The sequence below is a fragment of the Enhydra lutris genome, unplaced genomic scaffold (assembly GCF_002288905.1).
Source record: "Enhydra lutris kenyoni isolate GAN:26980312 unplaced genomic scaffold, ASM228890v2 scaffoldscaffold24, whole genome shotgun sequence".
NCBI classification, from domain to species: Eukaryota; Metazoa; Chordata; class Mammalia; order Carnivora; family Mustelidae; genus Enhydra; species Enhydra lutris.
The window spans coordinates 5246532-5272553 of NW_019154108.1; the positions used below are offsets into that span (position 1 = coordinate 5246532).

Sequence of the window (26022 nt, forward strand, 5' to 3'; positions counted from 1 at the left end):
AAAATACTAGAAGTAATTTACGTGAAAGATTTCATTTAGATTTTTGGCCAAGCTCTCGGTCCCCCCTCGCGACTAAACAGAGGAAAGGCCGTGAAGGACTTGACCGAAAGATGCGTTTTTCTTAACACGAGCACTGAGTTGGGAGTTAGAGTCAATGCGGTAAAGCGGCTGAGCTGACGGACAGTTCCCGCGCCGGCGGCCGGCGTAGCAGCCCCCGCACGACGGCCCGGTGCGCGCACGGGAGCGCCGCTCACCCTGCTGGCCCTGGGGCGTCTGGGAGATGATGAACTGCGCGGGCTGCAGGCTGGCGGTCGGGTGCACCAGCACGAACTGCTGCAGGTTGAGGTTCTGCTGCTGCAGCTGCTGCAGCTGCTGCAGGTCCTGGAAAACACAATGAAAGCACAGCTTGGAGATCCCGAAATCGAACTCCCTGAGTCATCAGGTTCCGCAGAGGATGAACCGGGTCATCCAGATAAAAAAGAGTCAATATGTATTTTACAGTCTTCCATCTTCGGAACAGGGTGTGCCTGGGACGTTCGCGAAGAGGAAACAAAGAAGAACCCGGAGCGGCCGGAGGACTCAGGAGCTCTGTGGCAAGCTACTGCGTCCTGACTTGGGCCAAACCTAATTTCCAAGAGTTATTACAAATTTCCTCAGAACAAACGGTTGCGGTTGAGTTTGTAACATGTAAAGACCAATATGGGTTTTACAAATCGAGTGAGAAAAGAATATGTTGAGTTTTTGAATATTCAATTGATCGTTCTCTTAAATAAAAAATGAGAGCACTGTGTCTGAATTTGCATCAATAAAGTATCTATAATGATTCATTAAACTTGGTACCAGTCTAACTCAACTGCGAAATCAGTGTAAAAATAACTAAAAAGAGCTATCCACATAAAAATCCAATCCACAGCATACTGAACTGCTTATCTCGGCTTAGTGTTTCATAGTTTTCAATGTGCTTCCGTGCACGTTATCTTATTAGAATAATGTCAACACAGGTCTCAAATCTTACACACTTAGCATGTATTTGGTGATGAAGCAAGAGGCCAAAATTAAACATCATCTGGGTAAAGCTTGTATAGAACAGCCATAAAAATTCGTCTGACATGTATTCTTTACTCAAGAGTTAACTGGCTCCTTTGCAATATCTAGTCCAACCCGAGCTACACTGCAAATCCACTGCCGCACTTCGGAGTCTCCTCTAGGGCCTACGACCATCTTCTCGCACTAGACTCCTAAGAATTCTTGGTAGGACTTACCGATACGACTACCTGTACTTTCTTCCTCTCCTCAAGATAAAGGGTTTTGTTGACCTTTCTGTGCATCGTAAATAACTTTTTATTATCTGTGGATACTTTGCCCTAAAACGTGAACGTGGAAACCAAACACCACTTTCCTCACTCCGGAAAGTGAGCGCCTCGCTTCGCAGCGGAGAGCTGGCGCCATCCCCCCCACTCGAGCGGCACCGTCGCCGCCGCACATGTGAAAGAGCCAGGCCTGCCATGATTAGCTGATTAAAATAAATGCAGTCATCCTCGGCTCCAGAAACATGCCAACTGATTATTCAAGAATTGTCACTTCATATAAACAGTCAGTTATTCACATAATCAGTTATGTGTTTATAATATCAACTCAAATTAGCAAACAAACGTGTTACTTCCAGCTCAGTGGCAGCAAGGAAGGCTGCCGTGTACTTCCCTGAGCCGGAGCCTCTCGGGTCTCGACGGGCCCACAGACAACCCGAGCGAGAATGCTGCACCACAGGAAACCAGCCGTTTTTTGCCTCCCCCCCCCCCCCCGTGCCCCGGCCACCAGAGACACTCACCTGGGCGATCTGGATGGGCTGCGACAGGGGGATCTGCGTCATGGGCGTGGCGGCAGAGGCGGAGATGGTGGCCCCAGCAGCGCTGTGCTGTTGGCTGGCCGAGTGCTGCTGCACGGCAGCGGCCAGCAGCTGGGCCTGGGCCTGGGCCTGCTGGAGCAGTAACTGTTGCTGCGCCGGCGTCAACGTAAGCTGAGCACAAGCACAACCAACAGTCTGAAAGGTGTGAAGGACAAGGGCCCCCAGGGCAAGCCACCTGCTCTGCGGCAGGTAACGCCAGTGGCCCAAAACCTCAGCCGGCCAACCGCACCGGCGAGCCCGAGCCTGCAACGTTCATCGGCAATCAAGCTACGGTTCCCAGCCGAACATTTCAATTAAAGTGGTGGCCCTCACTCTGGACTTAAATAATCATTCAAGCTTGTCCTGGGCCCCAGGGTTCAGGCAAAAAAGTAATTAACTAGTAAGCAAGGAAAAAAAAGAATCAGTGCTGACAGGATATGAAAAGAAATTTACACCCAACAGAACAGCAAGTGATTAGTCAGATGAATGAGGAACAAGGATGCTGGATCTGACCACGGAAAGAACTGATAAGGCCCAGCTGCTTCCCATTAGCATGAATCTCTGCCATATTCCATCATTTCCATTATGTCCTAAGATATGACTAAAGAATATGAGCTCCATTTGTTTCTTTTCCAAGTCTCCCTACAGCCCCTCCCTAACCCAGTCTTTTCTATTATTGAAAGCACTGGGTCTGGGCAACTTTACATCCCCTTTCCAATACATTATCTCAGTGAAACAGGTGGTGACAGCCGCTCTCTTCACATGCAAATGAATGCTAAAGCCCAGGTTTAACAGAAGCACCAGCCACAGGAATCCTTAAGACTGTGGTGGACACTAGTCTCTCAAAACAAACCCATAGAGTAAAACAAGCAATGTATTTAGAGCAGATTTAAACTGGCTTTCATAATGCAACTTACTTCAGATACAAGGTAGTAAGTGTGTTTTGCCTTCCTTTTGGTGGTATGTTCCCATCAAACAAGAAGGAACCACAGAATCTTTTTCGTATGCTTTTCTTTTTTTTGGTAATCTCTACCCCCAACATGGGGCTTGCGCTCACGACCCTGAGATCAAGATTCGCATGATCTTCCAACTAAGCCAGCCAGGCGCCCCACCTTGGGATATACTCTTAGGTGCATTCACCTGGTGGCACAACCCTCCTTCTATTCTAGAAGGGTCCAACAGAACTTCCACACGAGAGGCGTAAGTATCAAAATCAAACCATCCAAAAACTTAATACCTATCAAGGTATATACTTGCTTATAAATATTTTCTCTAGTATATAAACATATTAATTTTTACTGAGAGGATTTTTATTTTAAATTTTATTTTGTTTAAATTCAATTAACATATAGTATATTATTAGTTTCAGAAGGAGAGCTCAGTGATTCATCAGTCGCGTTTAACACCCAGTGCTCATTCCATCACGTGCCCTCCTTAATACCCATCACCTAGTTACCCCATCTCCACCCCATCCCCCCTCCACCAGCAAGTTAAGAGTCTCTTGTTTGTTTCCATTAAGGGGATTTTGAGAATAGTTTCACAACAATTCTTAAAAGAGCCTTTCCACTACCAAGACATACTTAACTAAAATAAATAAAAAATTGTGTGGGCTGATGTGATGTGAATTTAACAATAACAAATAACTCTTCCTTATAATTCTCCTAGCTTTTCCAGCCACAAAAATAACAGACAAGTGTTACCCTGGAAAATATTTTGTGTCTTACAGAAAAGAGAGTTGAAAAGTTAAAAGCTTAATATATCCATAAAGGCCAATTTCTTACCAATAATAGTAAATGACATTTATTGACTGTAATGTGCCCAGCACCATTCTTTAAGTTTTTCAAGTATTGTTACTCTTAATCTTTGTAATAGTACTGTGAGACAGCACCATGCATGGGTAACACCCCCATTTAACTGAAGGAAAACTGAGGCAAAAAGAGATGAGATCATCAGCTCGAACAGCAAACTGCAGAGCCAAGACAGGAGACCAGGGGTTTCATCGGAGAACACTACACAGGATCTTAAAAAGAATGTTTTTCTTTTGTAGGTACTAGCCCTTTCTCTCACTTCCGTTCTGCAGCAGTAGCAGAGCTCTAAACTTATCACTATAATTACACCAATGTCATGGTCTCAGGCACAGGATGACCCCACCGCACGATGAAGCAGCAGCTGAAACACGACTTTAAAGAAGTCTTTAGTTTATCTAGAGCATCTGCAAAAGTCAGAAAAGATACCCTGAAAACTTAGGACAAATTCCTTTTGCAGAGCTGCCTACAGTCTAGAAAATTCCTGAAAGAAAACGGTGCCAGGCATAGCAAACAGTTCTAATCTGAGTATTGGCCAATGGCAGTTCTGACACAAAGAAAGTTTATGAAAGTTTATTATAATTCTCTCAGTGAAGACTTACCCCGGTTATCTGTCCTCCAGCCAGCATCAGCTGGGTCTGGGGGATGGCCGCCTGCACTGACGGCTGCTGGGAAGGCTGGCTCGGCTGCTGTGGGTCCCCCGACTCTTCGTTAGATTTAGACTGAGGTGGGCGGGGGATGGTGGGAAGGAATAAGAGAGTTCAAATAATTGATTAAAAGACTCTGTATTTTAAGAATTATTTACAACATGGATTTATCTAGTCGTGAGTTTTCTGGTTTCATTCTTTTTCTTTCTTACCAATCTTTGTATTTTCCTAATTTTAACATAATAAGTTTTTAGACTTTTTTTCTTTAAAAGTCACATTTATTATCTGCTGTTTTCCAACTGTAAAAGAAATGATCAAATATGGAACCTAGAAAAGTAGAAAAATAAAATATAAAAATTATCCACATACAAGTTTTTGGTATAGACTTTTTATTCCAATGCTAGCAAAGCTGCAATTACAACTCTGAAGAAGCAAAAATAATTGGGTCCTCCACAAATCAACAGATTGTTTAGAAACCCAAATCCTCAATTTTTGGAAATACGGAGTAAGGGAAGAGCACATTCTCCATCCACCTCTATGCCAGACCGTCCCTGCCAACATTGTGAAATGCGTTTGGTGGTCAGCCTGAAACTTCCTTATACATCCTCTCAGAGACTGGTTACTTGAACCACAAAACTTTTCATCTAATATTTAAAATAAACGTAAATTCAGCATCTCCCATCAAGTAATATACAAATTTAGAGGGAAAATGCTGCAGTCCAGAGGGAAAGAGAACACACTCCTAAAAGGGACACTAAGAGGAAATTTTATGGTAATTAAAACTGGTTATGCAGAACATTAAAATTCTGCATAGATTTGCATATTTCCCACCACCTGTTTTGGGGACCGCAGCAAGGCTAATTAACATAAAGGCTCTGATTAATCCTGCCAGTCACTGAGAGAGAATTACAGTGCAGGACTGTAAACATGCTGCACTGGGGACACAGCCTGTTTGCCAACATCTCTCCAAGGGATGGAAGTTCACCATGGCAACCAAGGCAATTTTCCGCCTCCTCTCCCTCAGAAAGGAAGGTCACATTATCTCCTTTTCTTTTCTCTTCTCGCTTCCATGTATTACTAGGTCTGTATTCCACTGGGTTCATGGAATGCTCAACCCAAGGTCTTCAGTCATTAGCAACACTGGAATCAATCTTCTAGAAAATGGTTTTTCCCTCTTGACTGCCAGTGACCCAAACACTACAACGAAAGGAAGCAGCAGATCGACTGAATTATGGAGTAATGCATGATAACTGAACTTTGCATGTTTTACCATATGGTTTGTATCAGCAAAGTAGCCAGATTTAACTTTGGTTTTTAAAATTTTGACTGTATGAAGCCCATCAAGGACTATCAACAGGTTTAGTTATAAACCTTAGAATCACAGCATTTTAGAGCTGAGAGGAACCCTGCCAAGCTTCTACACTTCCCTACTTAAATAAATGTAAGAGAAAAGGAACCCCAGGAGGTGGAGTGACTTGCCAAAGGTCACACAGCTAGCCAGTGGCAGAGGGAGGCAAACCTAAGACCTCTGTCTCTCAGCCCAGTGTTCTTTCCTCCACACTAGAAAATGATGAGAAAGACATCTGGAAACAAAAGGGCATTAAGACACTATGTGGAGAAAAAAAAAAAAAAAAAAAAAGACACTATGTGGCTTCGTGTTCAGGTATGTGTTATCACTACATAACTGAGAAACTGTTATTAAACTTACATATCCAACTCTGAAAGTACACTTTTCTTGTTCGCCTTTTGTCATTCATGGTAGCATAATACGAACTGAATTTTCATCAATGTCAGTAATTATCATTACTTGGATCTTAATGACATTAGGCAATAAAGAAAGGTAATACTTCTAAATATTTCCTAATTATAAAATTGCATGCTCATTATAAAAAAATCTAAAAAGTATGGTAAAAAAGTGTAAAACTGATCCCTAATCCCCTGGCCCAGCTTACCTGTACATTTAAAGACTGAGCAGCGGCCTGTAAACTTGTTCCGGCGAGCTGGACCTACAAGTACAATAATCAGGAAAAGTTCTAGTCTAGTCCTATGGATACCGACTGCATCACTCTAAGTTGACATCGACAAGTATTTCAAGAATCTCTACTAAGTGTATGTCACTGAGTTAGAACTGAGAACACAAAGAGGTCTATCTTACAGGGTTAAAACTTTATGGAAAAGCTCCCACCAGAAAATTATGTTAACATTTCTTTTCTTTCTTTCTTTTGCCAACAGCTTTAACCTTCGTTCTTTTAAAATTTTTATTGTGTTATGATAGTCACCAAAAACACATCTAACATTTTTTTTCTAAAATCTAGAAAACGAGTTTTCTGAACTAGCACCAGCAGGCATGCTGTACTTGTATCAGGCATTCCTCATGTGCCATCCTGTTTATACCCACGGACACGGAGATCCTAAAAGCCCAACTCATCTTCCGTATCAAAGAACACGTGAGAACAAGCTACTCATATACGTCACTGTCGTCATTATAAACAATCAGAATTATCTACTCATTCTAATTTCAAAATTTTCATGTACACACCAGAGTAAAAACCTTACATATATATACACAGTCAAGTCCTTAAAACATTTATAGTCATAACTCAAGAGTGCTGGCTGAAATAAAGAATCTGTCCTATAAACCACACATGAAAGTGTCATAGTATTTATTTAATACATTTCATGCATTCAGAAAGTTAAAACCATGACTTTCATTAGAATAAGGATCATTATTTGACAACCATGTTGGCGATAACTGATTCTGCAAGTGTCATCCATGGACGCTCTACTGGGTGAAACCGGAGGAGTAACGTGACAGTCATACATTCCCCCTATCTCTTCATAGCTCTCAACTAATCACAAAAGATAAAGTTCCCAGCGATGACACATGTGCCTTCTGGTATGATCCACTAAGAACACAGCATACTTACGTCGTATGTAAGTAACATACGACTGAGCAACAGTCTTCAAAAATGTCAGTGCCAGGGCGCCTGGGTGGCTCAGTGGGTTAAGCCTCTGCCTTCGGCTTAGGTCATGGTCTCAGGGTCCTGGGATGGAGCCCCGCATTGGGCTCTCTGCTCAGCGGGGAGCCTGTCCCCCTCTCTCTTTGCTGCCTCTCTGCCTATTTGTGATCTCTCTCTCTCTGTGTCAAATAAATAAATAAAATCCTTAAAAAAAAAAAAAGTCAATGTCTTGAAAACAAAAGCACTATGTTAGGAGAACAAGAAGATAAACTAGGGTAGAATAAGTGGCAGCCTAAAGGACAACAGCAGCAGTCAGCAGGAAAAGCAGTTAATGCAAGAGGCACTGCAACGTGCTACACAGGATCCTGGCAACCGAATGGATATAGATAAAAAAGTCATGAATTATTCCAGGGCTCAAATCTGAGAGACTGAAAAAAAGGTAACGTCATTGCCAGGGAAGCCAGTAAGTTCCATTTTGGATCATCACATGGCATCAAGGTTTCCTGAAGTTAAATACAAGTGTTAATATGAGCTCAAGACGGAGTTCAGAGTGAAAATGATCAGAGACACCCTTTATTTACAACTAACAGTCCTGCTAGGAGCTGAGAGCTCTCAGAAGCAAACCCGGACACTTACAGAGAACGTATTCTAGATGCAGTGTAGTCAAAGGAGGATTATCTGAAACGATAATATGTTTAAGACCCAAAGGCTAAGAATTCAGCCAGAGAGCCAGAGGAAAGAGTTTTGGGTACACAGATTTAAAGGAAATAAAGTTTCTGTGGGACTTTATTTAAATCATGTTGTTTCTGGGCAGAAGTCTGTTGAGGAACAGGACAGTTACAGGTCTTCAAGTATCCCCTAACGGATTATTTGCTGAGTGGACTACCTGAATCAAATGATCAAATTTAGTATCACAGTAATGGGACAATGTGATACCACAGACTTAATGTATTCCTGTCAAAAACTTGGATCCAATCACAAGGGAAAAATTAAACAAACCCAAATTGAGGGGGTCTTCTCTAAGACAGCTGGTATCTACTTTTTAAAAATGTCAATCTCATGAAAGATGAAGACAGAACTGAGGAATTCTTATAGAATGAAGAAGCCAAACACACAGGAAACCCGAATGCAAGGTGTGGACCGGACTGTAGATCAGAAACACTTATGTATGGACTGAACATTAGATAACAAATTTCATCGATGTTAAATTTCTGGAATTTGAAATTTATATTATAGTTGTATAAAAAAATACTGTTTTTAGGAAAAATGTGATGAAGTATTTAGAAGTAGAAGGTCACACTGCCTGCAACTTGATTCTAAAAAAAAAAAATATGTATATACATTTTTTTATGTGTTTGTACACACACATACACACACACACACACACACAGAGCAAAGATTAGAACAGTAATTGTTGGTGATTCCAGGTGAAGGGCTTTTGGTTGAAAACTGTTCTATAGTTTTAACTTTTCTACAGATTTGAAAACGTTCAAAATAGAAAGTTGAAAAAAGAGTGAGAGCATCCTTTTACCACTTAATTTAGCTACCTCCCAACATCCTTCAAATTTTAGCTCAAAGGTCATCCTCTCTGATTAATGTCTTAGATTGTACAGGTTGATCTAATTATTTCTACCTCTCTCTTCCTATACAACCTTACCATTCACTTATTCAGTAAATAATTACTGAACATTTATTATATTTTGGGCTCTTTGGAAAATGCTGGGATAAAGATAAATGAAAAAAAGTGCCCATCTTTATGGAACTTACGGGGTAACAGAACTAAAGTCATCTACTTTGTATACGTGTACACACATTTGTAATTATGGTGAGGAAAAGGTCAGAGTGTGAACCTGGTCAATAAGAGGGCTAGAAACAGAAGGTAAGTGTCACACTTATGCTAATTATGTCTCTAATCAGACGGTGAGCAATTCTGAGGGGACTGACATCTTGCTGGAGAAGTCAGTGATGTCAAGATTTCATATCAAATTCTTTGGTTTAAAGTCCTTTGGTTTGGGGCATATTGAAGATTCAGTGATTTTGGTAATCAGCAGCTGGAGGCCTTGGAGCTGATGTAAGAGTTGCACTCTTCTTAGAATTTGGATCCAGTGAAGAAAAGACTGCATATCATCTATGTATCTTCGGGACTTTTTAATACATTATGACCATCACAAATTTAAGCTAGATAGAGACTTAATATGCACCATATACATTGACTACCAAAAATTTTATTCCTCTAAGAAACCAGAAAACTTGTTGGAAGCTACAAATGTTTTTACTTTTTACTTTTACTTTTATTTTTTGAAGACTATTTATTTGAGACAGGGAGAGAGAGAAGAGTATACAGAGGGAGAGGGGTAAGCAGGCTCCCACTAAGCAGAGAGCCTGATGTGGGGCTCGATCTCAGGACCCTGAGACCATGACCTGAGCCGAAGGCAGACAGTAAACCGAATGAACCACCCAAGCACCCCTACAAATGTTTTCAGAAGAAAGAACTGACATGAAGATAGTATTTTTGGTTTTCTATAATATATTCTTAAATTATTTTAGATGCTAATATATCTTAATATTTTATCTAGAAGTTCCATATAGAAGTTTCTCTACTTTGGGAAACACAAACAAAGCTATGCACCTGAGCAAAACTGTGTCACTAGGGCCTCACTCCAACAGAAGATGCTAACTGCCTCCTGCACACCACACCTTTGAATCTGTGAATAAATGGGCTTTTGAGGACCTTTCCAAAATTGCACCTGTTTCAAGTGCAGGAGCTTCTTTTATATAAAATTCAGATACGGGGCACCTGAGTGGCTCAGTTGGTGGGGGGACTGCCTTCAGCTCCAGTAGCGTTCCTAGGTTCCTAGGATCCAGCCCCTCATCTGGCTCCCTGCTCAGCAGGGAGTCTGCTTCTCCTTCTCCATCTCCCTGCTTGTGCTCTCTCTCTCTGTGTCAAATAAATAAAAATTCTTAAAAAAAAAATAAAGTTCAGGTAGTCTAAAGACATAATTTATGAGCTCAGGAGACATATGAAGACATAATTTATGAACACATATTCTGAGCGGAGAGCCTTACACAGGTCTTGGGCAATGGTGGCCACGTCCTTCTGGATGACTCTGTAATTTACTACCTTCAGTGAGCCTCACAGACCCACAGTGACAAAAACAGTAACTCAGTTGTTATGAACATTCCATTCATAACAAAGAATTCTTTTTTTTTTCCCCCAAAGCTGTGAGGTCAATAACAATACAGTCAATTAAACTATGATTCCAGACTAACCATTCAAAAGGACACAATCAGATGTGACTAGCACCAGGCTTTAATCAATTTAAAAAGTCCCACACACTGAAATAACTACCCCAGGCCTTCACATTCCACGCCTCCGGTTTTTACTCTCCCTTATGGTTGAGCAGAGAGCATTCTACCTGATGGAGATGTCCAAGGAAAGCCTGGGCCTGGGCTGTTGAGATGGCTCCTCCAACGGGCACAGGCTGCTTCTGAAAGTCCAGACCATTGGTTTGTGTGCCTAGAAAGCAAGCAAAAGCATGTAACTGTTAAAAACAAACTCAACTGAAACAAGCACTAGACTTCAATCACGAGCATTGATCAGGCATACTATTTTGTAGAAGCACTTTCCTAAGTACCCCCAGGGACGAGAAGGGATTTACAGCACAAGGTTTTCTCTTCTGAAGGGAGGACTGTGGGACAAGTAAATGAACACAAAGCTTAAGAAACAGAAACAAAAATATAAATACTGAATTCTAATCATAAGATGGTGTTACAGAATTCAGAAGTGATGCAGGGATTGGGGTCACAATAAGCATGGCACTTACAGGGCTTAAGGAAGAGATTATCATCACTACTACTGTTGTAAAGAATGGTACAGACAGATTTCCAAGGAGCGACTGACGCTCTCTTCTGGTCTCCCCCTTCTCAATATTTGGCACGGGCAGAAGAAATTCACTGGTGACTCTGCAAGATGATTGGTTCTTTTTATTTATTTATTTATTTATTTGACAGAGATCACAAGTAGGCGGGGGGGGGGGGGGGGAGCAGGCTCCCTGCTGAGCAGAGAGCCCGATTTGGGGCTCGATCCCGGGATCCTGAGATCATGACCTGAGCCAAAGGCAGAGGCTTAACCCACTGAGCCACCCAGGCGCCCAAAGGTGATTTATTCTTAACTTACACTTTTAATACATGACAATCTGATGGCAAAAACAACAATTTACATGATAAACAAAATAGTTTTACTGATTTCTTCAATTCTAAAGTATAGATTGCTACATACATGTAATTAGCAAGAGCCCTGCTATAATTATAATCTTCCAAATGTTATGCCTGTGCATTTTAACCACTTATGCTGCAGTCTGATGCTAGAATAGGACTAATTTATGGAAAGACATACCATCCGAATGTTCAGAAATATTTATTAAGGATATAATACGTTGTTTTCAAACTATAATATCCAGATATAACTTAGAAATTACCTAAATTCCTTGTATGCAATAAAATGTAACAGACCACAGGAACCTGCAAGAATCACTGAGGCTCACAAATGTGGCTCTGAACTTCCTCTTCCAACCACTCAGACAACCTCTGCCTGCCCGTCCTCACTCCAGTGTGTGCACACACGGAGAACGCTGGTCAGGACAGGATAAGCCAGAACCTTAAGCAGTATTTCTAAATGGCTACTCACTTCTGCCATTATATATCCTAACTAACATCTGGCAAATGTATCACTTTAATAAGAATAATGAGGTAGATCACATGACTCCAAAGAATTATTAAAGGTTTCCTTGAGATAATTATAAAAGGAGTATCTATACATTTCACTTGCTTAAAACCTCATAATGGTTGCTCTTTTGTATTTTTTCCCTGGCTTCCCATAAGCAGAAAATGAAAGAATTATCTAGACATACAAAGGGTCACTTTCATTGGCCACATGCAGAAATTTCATTATTTTACACATTTGGTCATTAGCTGCTGTCTATATTCCTATGCAGAAAATCATTACTGAGGTTGCTTTTAAGATTGTTCACCCTTAGAGAATTATGCTCCACATATATTACACAAATCCACAAGGCTAAAAGAAGATGAGGTTTTGAAAAACGGAGACAAGCACCCGAAGATTAAAACATCACCAATACAGAACTCTTCCAGAACCAAATATTTCACTCTCGTGGAGACCATGAAAATTCTACACACTGCTTCCACTATCAAGTCGCCGCAAAAATGATATCCCTCTTGTAAATCACAAAGCACTATATGACAAGACTGGCTAATTTCTATCCCTGGTACAGAGCCTACAGCAGTGGCCTACAGCTAATGTTATTTAAGTACCCTGGCTCTACCAGCTCAGAGGACACATAAAGGCAGGACACCCAAAGCTAGTGAAGTACAAGAACATTCCTAGACAACAGTTCAGATAAACAGAGAGTCAAGATGCAAAAGAAGGTTTGTGTTTTTTTTGTTTGTTTGTTTTTGGTTTTGGTTTTTTTTTTTTTTTTTTCCAGTAAAATTCTGAGGCTCCACGAGGAGGTAAGGGTTGGAAGAAAGTAGATATCACATAGAAACCATTCTTGTAAATCATAAAGACCTAAATTGGGCTAAAAGGAAAAGAAAGGGGAACAGGCAGACAGACACCCATACATACACACATTTAACATAATTACGAAGACAGTACAGGGAGACAATGATGGTGGGAGCCAAAACCAAATGCATGTCAGAGAAAATAGAACATCCAAATAAAGAAAGGGTGGAATTAACAAGTTGGGAGAGAAGGTGAACAATGTAAGAAGATTAAAATAGCACATACAGAATTTGAGAAACCCCAAAACATGTAAGAAAAGTGATCCAGAAGGCATTTAGAAATGACAAAGTCCAAAGCTAAAGATTCTATAAGATTGCCACAAGAACAGTGTTACTGAGGTGGACCTCAGAGATCTTGAATCCAACCTCCTTATTTTATTGGTAACAGATTAAGGAATCTTAAGTGAACTGTTCAAAATGCCATAGCTACTTAGTGGAAGAGCCAAGACAAGGACAAGGTTCCCTGATTCTGTGTAATTACTCACAGAGAAGTGATAGTTGTAATATAGAGTAAAAATGTCAATCAACTAAGAGTGGATACAGAGAGAAGAAGCCTGAAGATAAGAGGGCACCTACATTAGGAGATGTAGAGATAAAGAACCAGAGAGGAAGCAGTGAGGAAACAGGGAGAAAAAAAATAAAAAAAATCCTTCAGGACTAGGGTGCTTCAGGAGCCAGGCAAAAGAATCCTACAAGGATGGGGTAGTTTACTACTGCCAAATGGTACAGAACAGGATCAAATACTGAACAAGAAATTAATCCAGACAGACTAAATGAAAGGCAGTAATAAAAGTAAGGCCAAAACTTAATGAAATAGGAAAAAAAACACATAACAGAAATACCAAGTTGGTTCTTTCAAAAGAATCATACAGCTTAGAAGAAAAAAGTAAAAGGGAAGGAGCAAATAATTTAAGGATAACAGAAAGAAGGACATAATAAAAAAAATGCTACAAACACTAAAGATAGAATATCATGAACCAATAAAATAGACACCAATAAAATTAAAACTGAGAAATGGCTTACTCTCTAGAAAATATAACTTACCAAGACTGACTCAAGAAGAAATAGGAAATGCCAAGGGTCCTACAGCATTTGAAGAAATGTCATATGTAAGTAAAAATCTTCCCAAAAGGAAAAATGAAAACCTAAACAATTTTACTCTGCTTGCTTCCAGAAATCAAAGGGACAAGTAATTCTAATCTTAAGTAACTTTTCCAGAGTATGGGGAAAAAAGGGAAACAATTTCTAAGTCATTTTGTGAGGTCAGCATAACCTCACTACCGAAACCTGAAAAAGATGAATAAAGAAAACAAAACAAACAAACAAAAATACATGCTAGTTTTACTCACAAACATACATAAAAATATCCTAAATAGTATTAGCAAAAATAAGCTAATAAGATAAAATATTTGGAGTTTAAGGGTTAAAAAAATCAATGTGATTCATCACATTAATTAAAGGGGACAAATCATTTAATTGACTCAAAAGATTAAAGAAAATCCTTAGATAAAATTCAATATCTACCTATGACAAAAATTCTATGCATAGGAACAGAAATAAACTTCCTTAACTTGATAAAAATTAACAATAAAGCATTCCCATTAATATTAAGAACAAGATAAGTGTGCCAGCTACTGAAAGCCTCAAGCAACAAACAAGGTAAGAAAAGAAAATACACCAATTGGAAAAAGAAACAAAACTTTCTTTTCAGATGATTTTTATAATGCATATAGAGGCCTAAGAAATCTAATGATCTATTTCTAGAATAAGAGAGTTTAATAAGGGGACCTAATCAAGTAGACACAAAATGTTAGAGCTAGAATTCAGAATAACGATTATAAAGATACTAGCTGAGCTTGAAAAAAGCATAGAAGACACTAGAGAGTCCCTTTCTAGAGAAATAAAAGAACTAAAATCTAACTAATTTTTGAAACCAAAAAGGCTATTAATGAGATGCAATAAAAAATGGAGGCTCTAACTGTTAGGATAACCGAGGCAGAAGAGAGAATTAGAATTGGTGAAATAGACAACAAAATGACAGAGACTAAAGAAGCTGAGAAAAAGAGAGATAAACAACTCACTGGACCACAAGGGGAGAATGTGAGAGATAAGTGATCCCATGCAGTTAAACAGTATTAGAATAATTGGGATTCCAGAAGAAAAGGAAAGAGAAAGAGAGAGAAGCAGAAGGTATACTGGAGCAAATTATAGCAGAGAACATCCCTAATCTGGGTAAGGAAACAGGCATCAAAATCCAAGAAAAAGAAATCCCTCTCAAAATCAATAAAAATAGGTCAATATTCCTAACATAGAACAGTGAAACTTACAAATCTCAGAGACAAAGGGAAAATCCCAAAGGCAGTCAGGACAAGAGATGTGTAACCTATAAGGGTAGAAACATTAGGTTGGCAGCAGACCAATCTGCGGACACCTGGAAGCCAGAAAGGACTGGCATGATATATTCAGGGCTCTACCTGAGAAAAATATGCAGCCAAGAATACTTTACCCACCTAGGATGTCATTCAAAACAGAAGGAATGATAAGAAGTTTCCAGCAAAAAACAGAAACTAAATGAATTTGTGAACACCAAACCAGTCCTACAAGAAATATTAAAAGGATCCTCTGAGCAAAGAGAGAGCCCACAAGTAACATACACCAGAAAGGAACAGAGACGATATAAAGTAACAGTCTCTTTACAAGTAATACATTGGAACTAAATTTGTATCTTTCATTAGTTACTCTGAATGTAAATGGGCTAAATGCCCCAATCAAAAGACAGAGGGTATCAGATTGGATAAAAAAGCAAGACCCATCCATATGCTGTCTGCAAGAGACTCATTTTAGACCCAAAGACACCTCCTGATTTAAAGTGAGGGCATGGAAAACCATTTATCATGCTAATGGAGTGCTAATGGGCCTCAAAAGAAAGCTGGGGTAGTAATTCCTTTATCAGACAACTTAGATTTTAAACCAAGTACTGTAATAAGAGATGAAGAAGGACACTGTATTATAATTAAAGGATCCATTCAGCACAAAGTTCTAACAATTATACATATTTATGCCCCTAACATGGGAGCAGCTAATTATATAAGTCAATTAATAACAAAATTAAAGAAACACATTGATAATGATACAATTAATAGTAGGGGACTTTAACAACCCCTCACTGCAATGGAGAGATCATCTAAGCAGAAGGTCAACAGGGAAATAAGGGCTTTGAATGACATACTGGAGAAGATGGACTTCACAGATATATTCAGAACCTTATATCCTAAAGCAACAGAATACATATTCTTCTCCGAAGCACATGGAACATTCTCCAGAGTAGATCACATCCTGGGTCACAAATCAGGTCTCAACCAATATCAAAAGATGGGGATAATTCCCCGCATACTTTCAGACCACAATACTTTCAAACTGGAACTCAATCACAAAGAGGAAATTTGGAAAGAACTCAAATACATGGAGGCTAAAGAGCATCCTACTACAGAATGAACAGATCACCAGGAAATTAAAGAAGAATTTACAAAATTCATGGAAACAAATGAAAATGAAAACACAACTGCTCAAAATCTTTGCAATGTAGTGAAGGTGGTCCTAAGAGGGAAGTATATAGGAATACAAGCCTTTCTCAAGAAACAAGAAAAGGTCTTAAGCATACAACTTAGCACTATACCTAAAGGAGCTGGAGAAAGAACAGCAAAGAAAGACTAAACCCAGCAGGAGAAGAGAAATCCTTAAGATTAGAGCAGAAATCAATGACATAGAAACCAGAAGAATAGTAGAAACTAGGAGCTGGTTCTTTGAATTATTAATAAGACTGATAAACCCCTGGCCAAATTTATCAGAAAGAAAAGAGAAAGGACCCAAATAAATAAAATCATGAATGAAAGAGGAGAGATCACAACCAACACTGAAGAAATACAAACAATTAAAAGAACATATTATAAGCAACTATACGCCAGCAATTCAGGCAATATGGAAGAAACGGATGCATTCCTAGAGATGTATAAACTACCAAAACAGAACCAGGAATAAACAGAAAACCTGAACAGAGCCATAACCAGCAAGGAAATGGAAGCAGTAATAAAAAAAAAAAATCTACCAACAAACAAAAGCCCAGGGCCAGATAGCTTCCGAGGGGAATTCTACCAAACATTTAAAGAAAAATTACCAACAATTCTTATGAACCTCTTTCAAAAAACAGAAATGGAAGGAAAACTTCCAAATTTCTTCTGTGGCCAGCATTACTTGATCCCAAAATCCCAGCATTACTTGATCCCAAATCCCAGCATTACTTGATCCCAAAAAGAATTACAGACCAATATCCCTGATGAACATGGATGCCAAAATTATCACTAAAATACTAGCCAATCGGACCCAACGGTACATTAAAAGGATTATTCACCACAACCAAGTGGGATTTATTCCTGGGCTGCAAAGTTGGTTCAACCTTCACAAATCAATCAATGTGATATAATACATAAATAAAAGAAAGGACAAGAACCATATGATCCTCTCAATAGAAAGGATTTTTTTTCTATTTTCAATAGAAAAAAATGCAGAAAAAGCATTTGAAGTATAGCATCTTTCTTGATTGAAACTCTTCAGTGTAGGGATAGATGGAACATACCTCAGTATGATAAAAGCCATCTACAAAAAGCCCACAGTGAATATCATTCTCAATGGGGGGAAACTGAGAGCTTTCCCCTAAGGTCAGGTACACAGCAGGGATGTCCACTATCACCACTGCTATTCAACACAGTACTAGAAGTTCTAGCCTCAGCAAACAGACAACAAAAAGAAACAAAAGGCATCAGAATTGGCAAAGAAGTCAAACTTCTGCTCTTTGCAGATGACACGACAGTCTGTGGAAAAGTCAAAAGACTCCACCCCAGGGACTCCTGGATGGCTTGGTCAGTTAAGTGTCTGCCTTAGGCTCAGGTCACGATCCCAGGGTCATGGGACTGGGTCCTGCAGACTCCATTGCTCTGCAGGGAGACTGCCTCTCCCTCTGCCTATCCCTCCACCTGTTTGTCCTATCTCTCCCTCTCCTTGACAAATAAATAAATAAGTCTAAAAAAAAAAAAAAAAAGACTTCACCCCAAAATTGCTAGAACTCCTACAGGAATTCAGCAAAGTGGCAGGATATAAAATCAATGCATAGAAATCCATTGCATTTCTAGACACTGACAATGAGACAGAAGAAACAGAAATTAAGGAATCAATCCCATTTACAATTACACCAAAAAATGTAAGATACCTAGGAATAACCTAACCAAAGAGCTAAGGATCTATACTCTCAAAGGTATAGAACACTTACAAAAGAAATGAGGAAGACACAAAGAAATGGAAAAACATTCCATGCTCAAGGATTAGAAGAACAAATATTGTTAAAATGGCTATGCTACCTAGAGCAATCTACGCATTCAATACAATCTCTATCAAAATACCATCAACATTTTTCACAGAGCTGGAATGAATAATCCTAAAATTTGTATGGAACCAGAAAAGACCCTGGATAGCCAAAGGAATGTTGAAAAAGAAAACTGAAACTGGTGGTGTCACAATTATGAACTTCAAGCTCTATTACAAAGCTGTCATCGACACTTCAGTATGGTACTGGCACAAAAACAGACACATAGATCAATGGAAGAGAGGACAGAGAGCCCAGAAATAGACCCTCAACTCTATGGTCAATGAATCTTCAACAAAGCAGGAAACAATGTCCAATGGAAAAAGGATGGTCTCTTCAACAAATGGTGTTGGGAAAACTGGACAGCCATATGCAGAAGGAAACTGGACCATTTCCTTACACCACACACAAAAATAGACTCAAAATGGATGAAAGACCTCAATGTAAAACAGGAATCCAACAAAATCCTAGAGGAGAACACAGGCAGCAACCTCTTCGACCCTGATCACAGCAACTTCTTGCTAGATATGTCTCCAAACGCAAAGGAAACAAAGGAAAAACAAACTAATGGGACTTTATCAAGATCAAAAGCTTTTGCACAGAAAAGGAAACAGTCGAACAAAAGAAGACAACTTACAGAATGGGAGAAGATATTTGCAAATGACATATCATATAAAGGGCAAATATCCAAAATCTATAAAGAATTTATCAAACTCAACATGCAAAGAACAAATAATGCAATCAAGAAATGGGCAGAAGACATGAAGACATTTCTGTGAAGAAGACATCCAGATGGCCAGCAGACACATGAGAAAGTGCTCAACATCACTCGGCATCAGGGAAATACAAATCAAAATCACAGTGAGATACCACACCTCACACCAGTCAGAATGGCCAAAATTAACAAGTCAGGAAAGGACAGATGCTGGCCAAGATGCAGAGAAAGGGTAACCCTCCTATATGGTTGGTGGGAATGGAAGGTGGTGCAGCCATTCTGGAAAACAGCGTGGAGATTCCTCAGAAAGTCAAAAATAGAGCTACTTTACAACCCAGAAACTGCACTTCTTGGTATTAATCCGAAAGATACAAATGTAGTGATCCAAAGGGGCACCTGCACCCCAATGTTTATAGCACAATGTCCACAATAGCCAAAGATTTTATGTCCAGATGTCCACCAACAGATCAATAGATAAAAACGATGTGATATATAAATACGATGGAATATTATGCAGCCATCAAAAAATGAAATCTTACCATTTGCAATGATGTGGATGGAACTAGAGGATATTATGTTAAGGGAAATAAGTCAATCAGAGAAAGACAATTATCATATGAGCTCACTGATGTGTGGAATTTAAGAAACAAAACAGAGGATCACAGGGGAAGAGAGGAAAAATAAAATAAGATGAAACCAGAGAGGGAGATATATTATAAGAGACTCTTCATCATAGGAAACAAGCTGAGAGTTGCTGGAGGGGAGGGATGGGGTAACTGGGTGATAGATACTAATGAGGGCATGTGATGTAATGAGCAGTGAGTATTATATGAGACTGATGAATCACAGACCTGGACCTCTGAAACCAATAATACATTATATGTTAATTATAAAAAGAATTTAATAAGGTTACAGCACACAAAATCCATTTTAAAATTGCTTTTATACACCAAATGAAAACATTTTTGAACAATATTATTTTTAACACTTCGAAAATATAAAATCCTGGGACTAAATCTATGAAACTATAGCAAGTCCTAATCAGTGGAAAACTATAAAACCTTATTTAAAATTGTAAGAAGACATAAATAAATGCTCATTTACTGGAAGATTCAACATTATAAAGATATCAATCAATTCTTTCCAAACTGATCTTTGGATTCAAAGCAATTTCATATCAAAATCTCAACAAGTTATTTTTTCCTTCCTTTCTTTTCAGGGTTGGGGTGTGTGTGTAATTGACAGCTTGATTCTAAAATTATTTAAAGTTTTGTTTTTTTTCCCCCTCCAATAATCTCTGTACCCAACATGGGGCTTGAACTCATGATCCCAAGATGAACAATCACATGCTCTTCCAACCGAGCCAGCCAGATGAACTAGGACTCTACAATTTATCCAGAAGGGCAAAGGGTGAAAATGCTTTTTTTTTTTAAAAAGCAAGTTGGGATGCCTGGGTGGCTTAGTTGGTTAAGCTGCTGCCTTCAGCTCAGGTCATGATCCCAGGGTCCTGGGATGGAGCCCCACATCGGGCTCCTTGCTCGGCAGGGGGCCGGCTTCTCGCTCCGCCTCTGCCTGCTTGTGCACATGTATGCTCGCTCGCTCTCTGACAAATAATAAATAAAATCTTAAAAAAATTTAAAAAGCCAGTTGAGGGACGCATACTATGAGGATACCATGAGTTATAACAGACCAGCAATAATCAGAGCGGTGTAGTACTTGTGCAATGACGAACAGATCAGATTCGAGTCCGGAAGCCACACGTATCTTCAGACACTTGCAGTGCGATAGGTAGTACTGTGCTTCAGTGAGGAAAGGATGGAGTTTTCGATAAAAGGATAACTGGGTATCCATTTGGGGAAAAAATGAAATTAGATCAATCCATACCATATAAAAGAAAGAGAGGGAAAAAGGGAGGGAGGGAGAGAGGGAGGAAGGGGAGGAGGAAGGAAGCAAAGTTTCAGAAGGATTAAATGCCTAAATGTAAAGTACACAATTATTACATTTTCAGAAGACAAACTAAGAATACATCATTACAACCTTGAGAAAAGGATTTCTTTACCAAGACCCAAAAAATGAAAAGATATGTTTACTTCAAAATTAAAAGCTTTGTTCATCAAAGTGTTATAAAAAGAGAATGTAAAAGAGAAAATATCTGTAATACATACAAAACAACAAAGGATTGGTATTCAGAACACACAGAGAATGCCTATGAATCAATAAAAAAACTCAAACCAACAGAAAAAAGCCCAAAAGAACAGGAATTTCACAGAAGAAACATAAATTGTGCACAAACACTAGAAAAGATTCAGCCTCCTTGGAAACTAGGGAAATGAAATTAAAATCCTAATACAATACCATTTTATAGCCACTAAATTGGCTAAAATTACAAAGTTGGTTAATATCAAGTTGTGGCCAGATGGCGAAATCTTATCTGCTGTTGGTAGCGATATGAACCAGTACAAATGCTCTGGAAAAGTGGCCAGCAGTCCTGGAATCACACTGGGAGAAGCTCAGGTAGTACCCTCTGGAGACTTTCATGCACATGCATAAGAGATAAGTACAAAATTACTTTATAGCAATAATGTCTGTAGTAACTAACAAAAGCCTAAAAATAACCCAAATGTCCTCAATAATAGAATGGACAGAAAACTTGTGATATCTTCATATAACGGAATATTATATCCAGTGAAAGTGAATTATAAACATACGCACTAACTTGGATGAATCTCAAAAATACAAAGTTGAACAAAAGAAACCAGTCAGAATATAGTATGATTCGATTTATGTAACAGCAACAGATGAATCTAAGTATGATTTGAGTATGACAGTAAAATATACGGATGAGGGGTGCCTGGGTGGCTCAGTGGGTTAAAGCCTCTGCCTTCGGCTCAAGTCATGGTCCCAGTGTCCTGGGATCGAGCCCCGCATCGGGCTCTCTGCTCAGCAGGGAACCTGCCTCCTCCTCTCTCTCTCTGCCTGCCTCTCTGTCTACTTGTGATCTCTATCTGTCAAATAAATAAATAAAATCTATAAAAAAAAAATATACGGATGAAAAAATTTGGAAAGAAAAGCAACGTGACCATTAACACTGAATTTAGGATGACTGTTACCTCTGTGGCGGAAGAAGCGACGATGACCAGGGTGGACCCTACAGTGGCCTCCTGGGACCGGTAACATTCAGTTTCATAGAGTGGTAGACATAGGAGTACTTAAACGATACACACATGTTTACATACAGGTTTCTAAGATTATTACATTGACATTAAAACAGTAAAACATCCACAATGACAAAATAATTGCAGTAAAATTTCAAGGACACATCCAAATGGCAAGGAGCAAAGGAAAAAGCATGTAGTCATGAAGCCAAAGCATGAGGGCGCTCCTTCCTTTAGTAGGTCCGGCAGTGGCGGGAGTGAGAGGGGATGGTCACTGAAAGGTGTATAGACTGCGGGTGGGGTGAGGGTCTGTGGGTTGATAAAGCCATGCATACCTCAATATTTTGAGGAAAGATTCTATGGGAAGGCATACACTGAAGATGTTAGAACCAAATGGGGTGAAAAGATGGGACAAGAACTTGAAATAAATGAGAAGACACATAATTAAGAGTGAAAAGTGGAGGATCATAATAATGAAAAAGGATATTTCTTATAGGCAAATGAAAAGAAGAAGATGGGTGAAAGAAAAAAATATAAAGCAGAGGGAGGTGGCCGGCTCAAATCAGTACAATTTTCTCGGTAGTCAAAAGGCAGTCATTTTCAGAAAACAAAAACAGCAAGACAGAAAGAAAGTAGAAAAGTTCGGACAAGGGGGAACAGTTCGCTCATTTTCGCTATTCCTATTGTTTTTCTCCGCAACTGAGAATGGAAATCTATACCTTCCGAACACTCATGTTACAATGTATAAATGGGGCAGGAAACATAACATACTAGAGAGGGAAGGACAGAGATAGGAGGAGAAGAATGGGGGGAAGGAAGGAGGAGACAGAAACCCAAGGTGATACCGTCACGGGAGGGTCTAACTGCAGATGGCCACCGCCATCTTCTCTGTGTCTCAAAGTCCCAGGTAGTGTTCAACATGCAGCCTGGAGTCTACCCTCTTTAAGGGCCAATTGAACTAGAAAAATCTTACCCAAATCTTTTTTTTTGGGGGGGGGGGAGGAGGGAGCAGGAGAGAGAGAATCCTAAGAGGGTCCAAGCCCAGCTCGGAGCCCAACACAGGGCTCCATCTCGCGACCCTGAGATCATGACCTGAGCTGAAATCAAGAATGGAATGCTCAACCAACCGAGCCACCAGGCGTGCCAATCTTGCCAAAATCTTAACGCCTCTACAGCCTAGTTTTTCTTAAGTAAGGACACATAATCCTTACTAAAGAGATAACATCAGTATTTTTCAACAGATCAACATGTTAAGGCCAGAATTTAAAACTTACCGTAATATATTTTCGTAGTCTCTTCAGGATACAGGTATGTCTGAAGGAAGCCGTATTTTAAAAAGGAAAAAAAAAAATCTCTTTTTTCTAATGTCAGTAGCCTCAGATTCTTTTGCTAAATGCATGAAAATGGATTTGTTACAGTGGTGCTCAGACCAACATTGAGAATCGCTCACATCACCAAACAGAATTAAATCAGAGTAAAGACGTTGGTTATAGAGATGTGAGATTTCTGGAATCCCTGAAAATACTTGTAAATATTCCTGGATTTCAAAGGAGGATCAAAAATTATTAACTCTGAGTGGAGACCTAAACGCTGAATATATAAAAGGGCAACGTACCCTTTTTTCTTCTCAGATCCGGTAAGATCCTACTTGTAAGGAGTGTGTCACAGGCAGCTGCTTACCCCCACCCAATTAAGGATGCTGGGGACAAGGGAGAAGCCACGTTAAGTAGACTGCGCCTGTGCTGAGGCTTCTTTGCTTCCAGTAACAGTTGGTGTCACTGGCTAATTGAACTGGGAACTCACTCTCATCTGCAGCACACATGGTCTCCCTTATAAATCTGATCCGCCCGGAACTCTTCGCTCCCTTTACTGTTTTTAATCTATACCGATAGTGACCACTTTGGAATACTGATACAGAGATTATCTGGCTATTTTCTAAATGATTAACTTCTTAACCAACAGCTTTGTCCATCTTTACAACTGGAAAGAAATCTCTCCTTTCAAATGAACGGTTTTACCTTTATAGGGACTACCTTCTGAGAAACCTACTATTATGGCTGTATACGTGAAACTTAGGACTGAATCATCTCCTACGTGCACAGAGACTATTCTTTCCGCTCAGGTGCATTTTCTGCTTTTATATAATTATTTAGGTATAAACAACAACAAAAGAGAACCAAGAATATATTGTGAGGAGGAGAGATCCTCCCGTAAGAATAAATGCTATATTCAACATTTACTGTGCGTTGGTGTGCCAAGTGCTGAGGTTATATAAAGAAGAAAACGACACAGTCCTGTTGTTAAGTAGCTCTCAGGCGTATTAACTCACTCATTAAAGAAAAACTCACCAAATATCTATGTGGCAGACGCTGTTCTAGATGCAAGAGACAGAACAAGAAAAAAGAGAGACAGAAACCATGTCTTCATAGAGCTTACGTTTTAGTGTGGGGAAAGAGACAATACAAATGAAAAAAATATTGAACATTAGATAAAAATAAGTGCTAAGAAAAAAAATAAAAGAAAAAGGAATAGGGAGTCTGGTGGAGGTGCAGAGTAACAACTGTGGTTCTAGTTCCGTAAAAGGTACACACGGCACAGCAAGGGCAACAGCAGATACTCACACGCTGGGACTGGGACCCAGCAAGGGGCCCTTAAGGAAGAAGGGAAAAGGTGATTCCAGGGAAAACTTCTTGGAGGCAACATTTTGATTGAATCTTAAGAGGATGAGATGGAACTAACAGGAACTATTTGAAGAAGGAAAATGCCAAAATACCAAAAGTAGAGGACATTGTAGCACAAGTTTAACATCCAGGAATCCAAACGAACAATTTTAGACATTCTATTAGGTCCTCGGTTTACAAAGGTAAACAAGTCATACTCCCACACCAAAAGTTGCTCACAGTTAGCTATGGGTGACAGACAAGAACAAAAATAATTATAATGTAAAAGACAAGCACTTTAAAGAAGTTACCTACAAAAAGATGGCAGAAAGTAGAAAGCAGAATCAAGTGCATTCACCGTCCTCAAACAAAGCAAAGCAGAATATGGTATTTGCTCAAAGAAAGGTACAAAGTGCTTTGTGAGTTCTAGCATGGTTAAGAAAGGGAGATTACGATATAAAGGTGGTTTAGGGTTACATAGTGAGGCCTGACCCGCCAAGGTATGAAAGGTGAAAATTACTGGTTCAGGTGTAAACACAAGTTGATTACTAGCCACTGCTCACCTCATTCTCCAAGACATCCTGACCATAATGCAGAGGGAGATACACAAAGACACTACTGGAAAGAAGAGCGCAGAGTTGCTACTTTAAAAGTACATTAAAAATAAATAAATAGGGGCACCTGGGTGGCTCAGTGGGTTAGAGCCTCTGCTTTCAGCTCAGGTCGTGATCCCAGCAGGGTCCTGGGATCGAACCCCAAGTCGGGCTCTCTGCCCTGCAGGGAGCCTGCTTCCTCCCCCTCTCTCTCTGCCTGCCTCTCTGCCTACTTGTGATTTCTCTCTCTCTGTCAAATAAATAAAATCTTTAAAAATAAATAAATAAATAAATAAATAAATAAAAGTAGTTTATTTAACCCATTAGGATACCTATTAACAGGAAAAAAAAGGGAAATAACAAGTGTTGGCAGAAACTGGAATCCTTGTACACTGGCTGTGGAAATGCAATATGGTTCAGCTACTGTGGAAAAGAGTTTGATGGTTTTTTAAAAAGTTAAACATAGAATCAGTATATGACCCATCCATTCCACTGCTAGGAATACATCCCAAAGTGAAAACAGGCACTCAAAGAAATCCTTGGACATGAATGTGCACACCAGCACTATCACAATAGCCAGAAAGCAGATACAATCCAACTGTCTAT

The 26022-nt window shown here is 39.5% G+C and overlaps 1 protein-coding gene across 3 annotated transcripts in view; it reads right to left on the reverse strand.

Annotated features, from left to right (window-relative positions):
* LOC111150678 (POU class 2 homeobox 1) overlaps positions 1-26022 on the reverse strand; it is a 199318-nt gene that overhangs the window by 31422 nt on the left and 141874 nt on the right. For all 3 annotated transcript variants that reach the window (XM_022508217.1, XM_022508219.1, XM_022508218.1), the window contains exons 3-7: positions 10714-10814; positions 6290-6343; positions 4293-4412; positions 1829-2017; positions 255-381 (exon numbers count right to left, since the gene is read on the reverse strand). In XM_022508217.1, coding sequence (XP_022363925.1) covers positions 255-381; positions 1829-2017; positions 4293-4412; positions 6290-6343; positions 10714-10814 — 591 coding nt within the window. The remainder of the gene's footprint in view (positions 1-254; positions 382-1828; positions 2018-4292; positions 4413-6289; positions 6344-10713; positions 10815-26022) is intronic.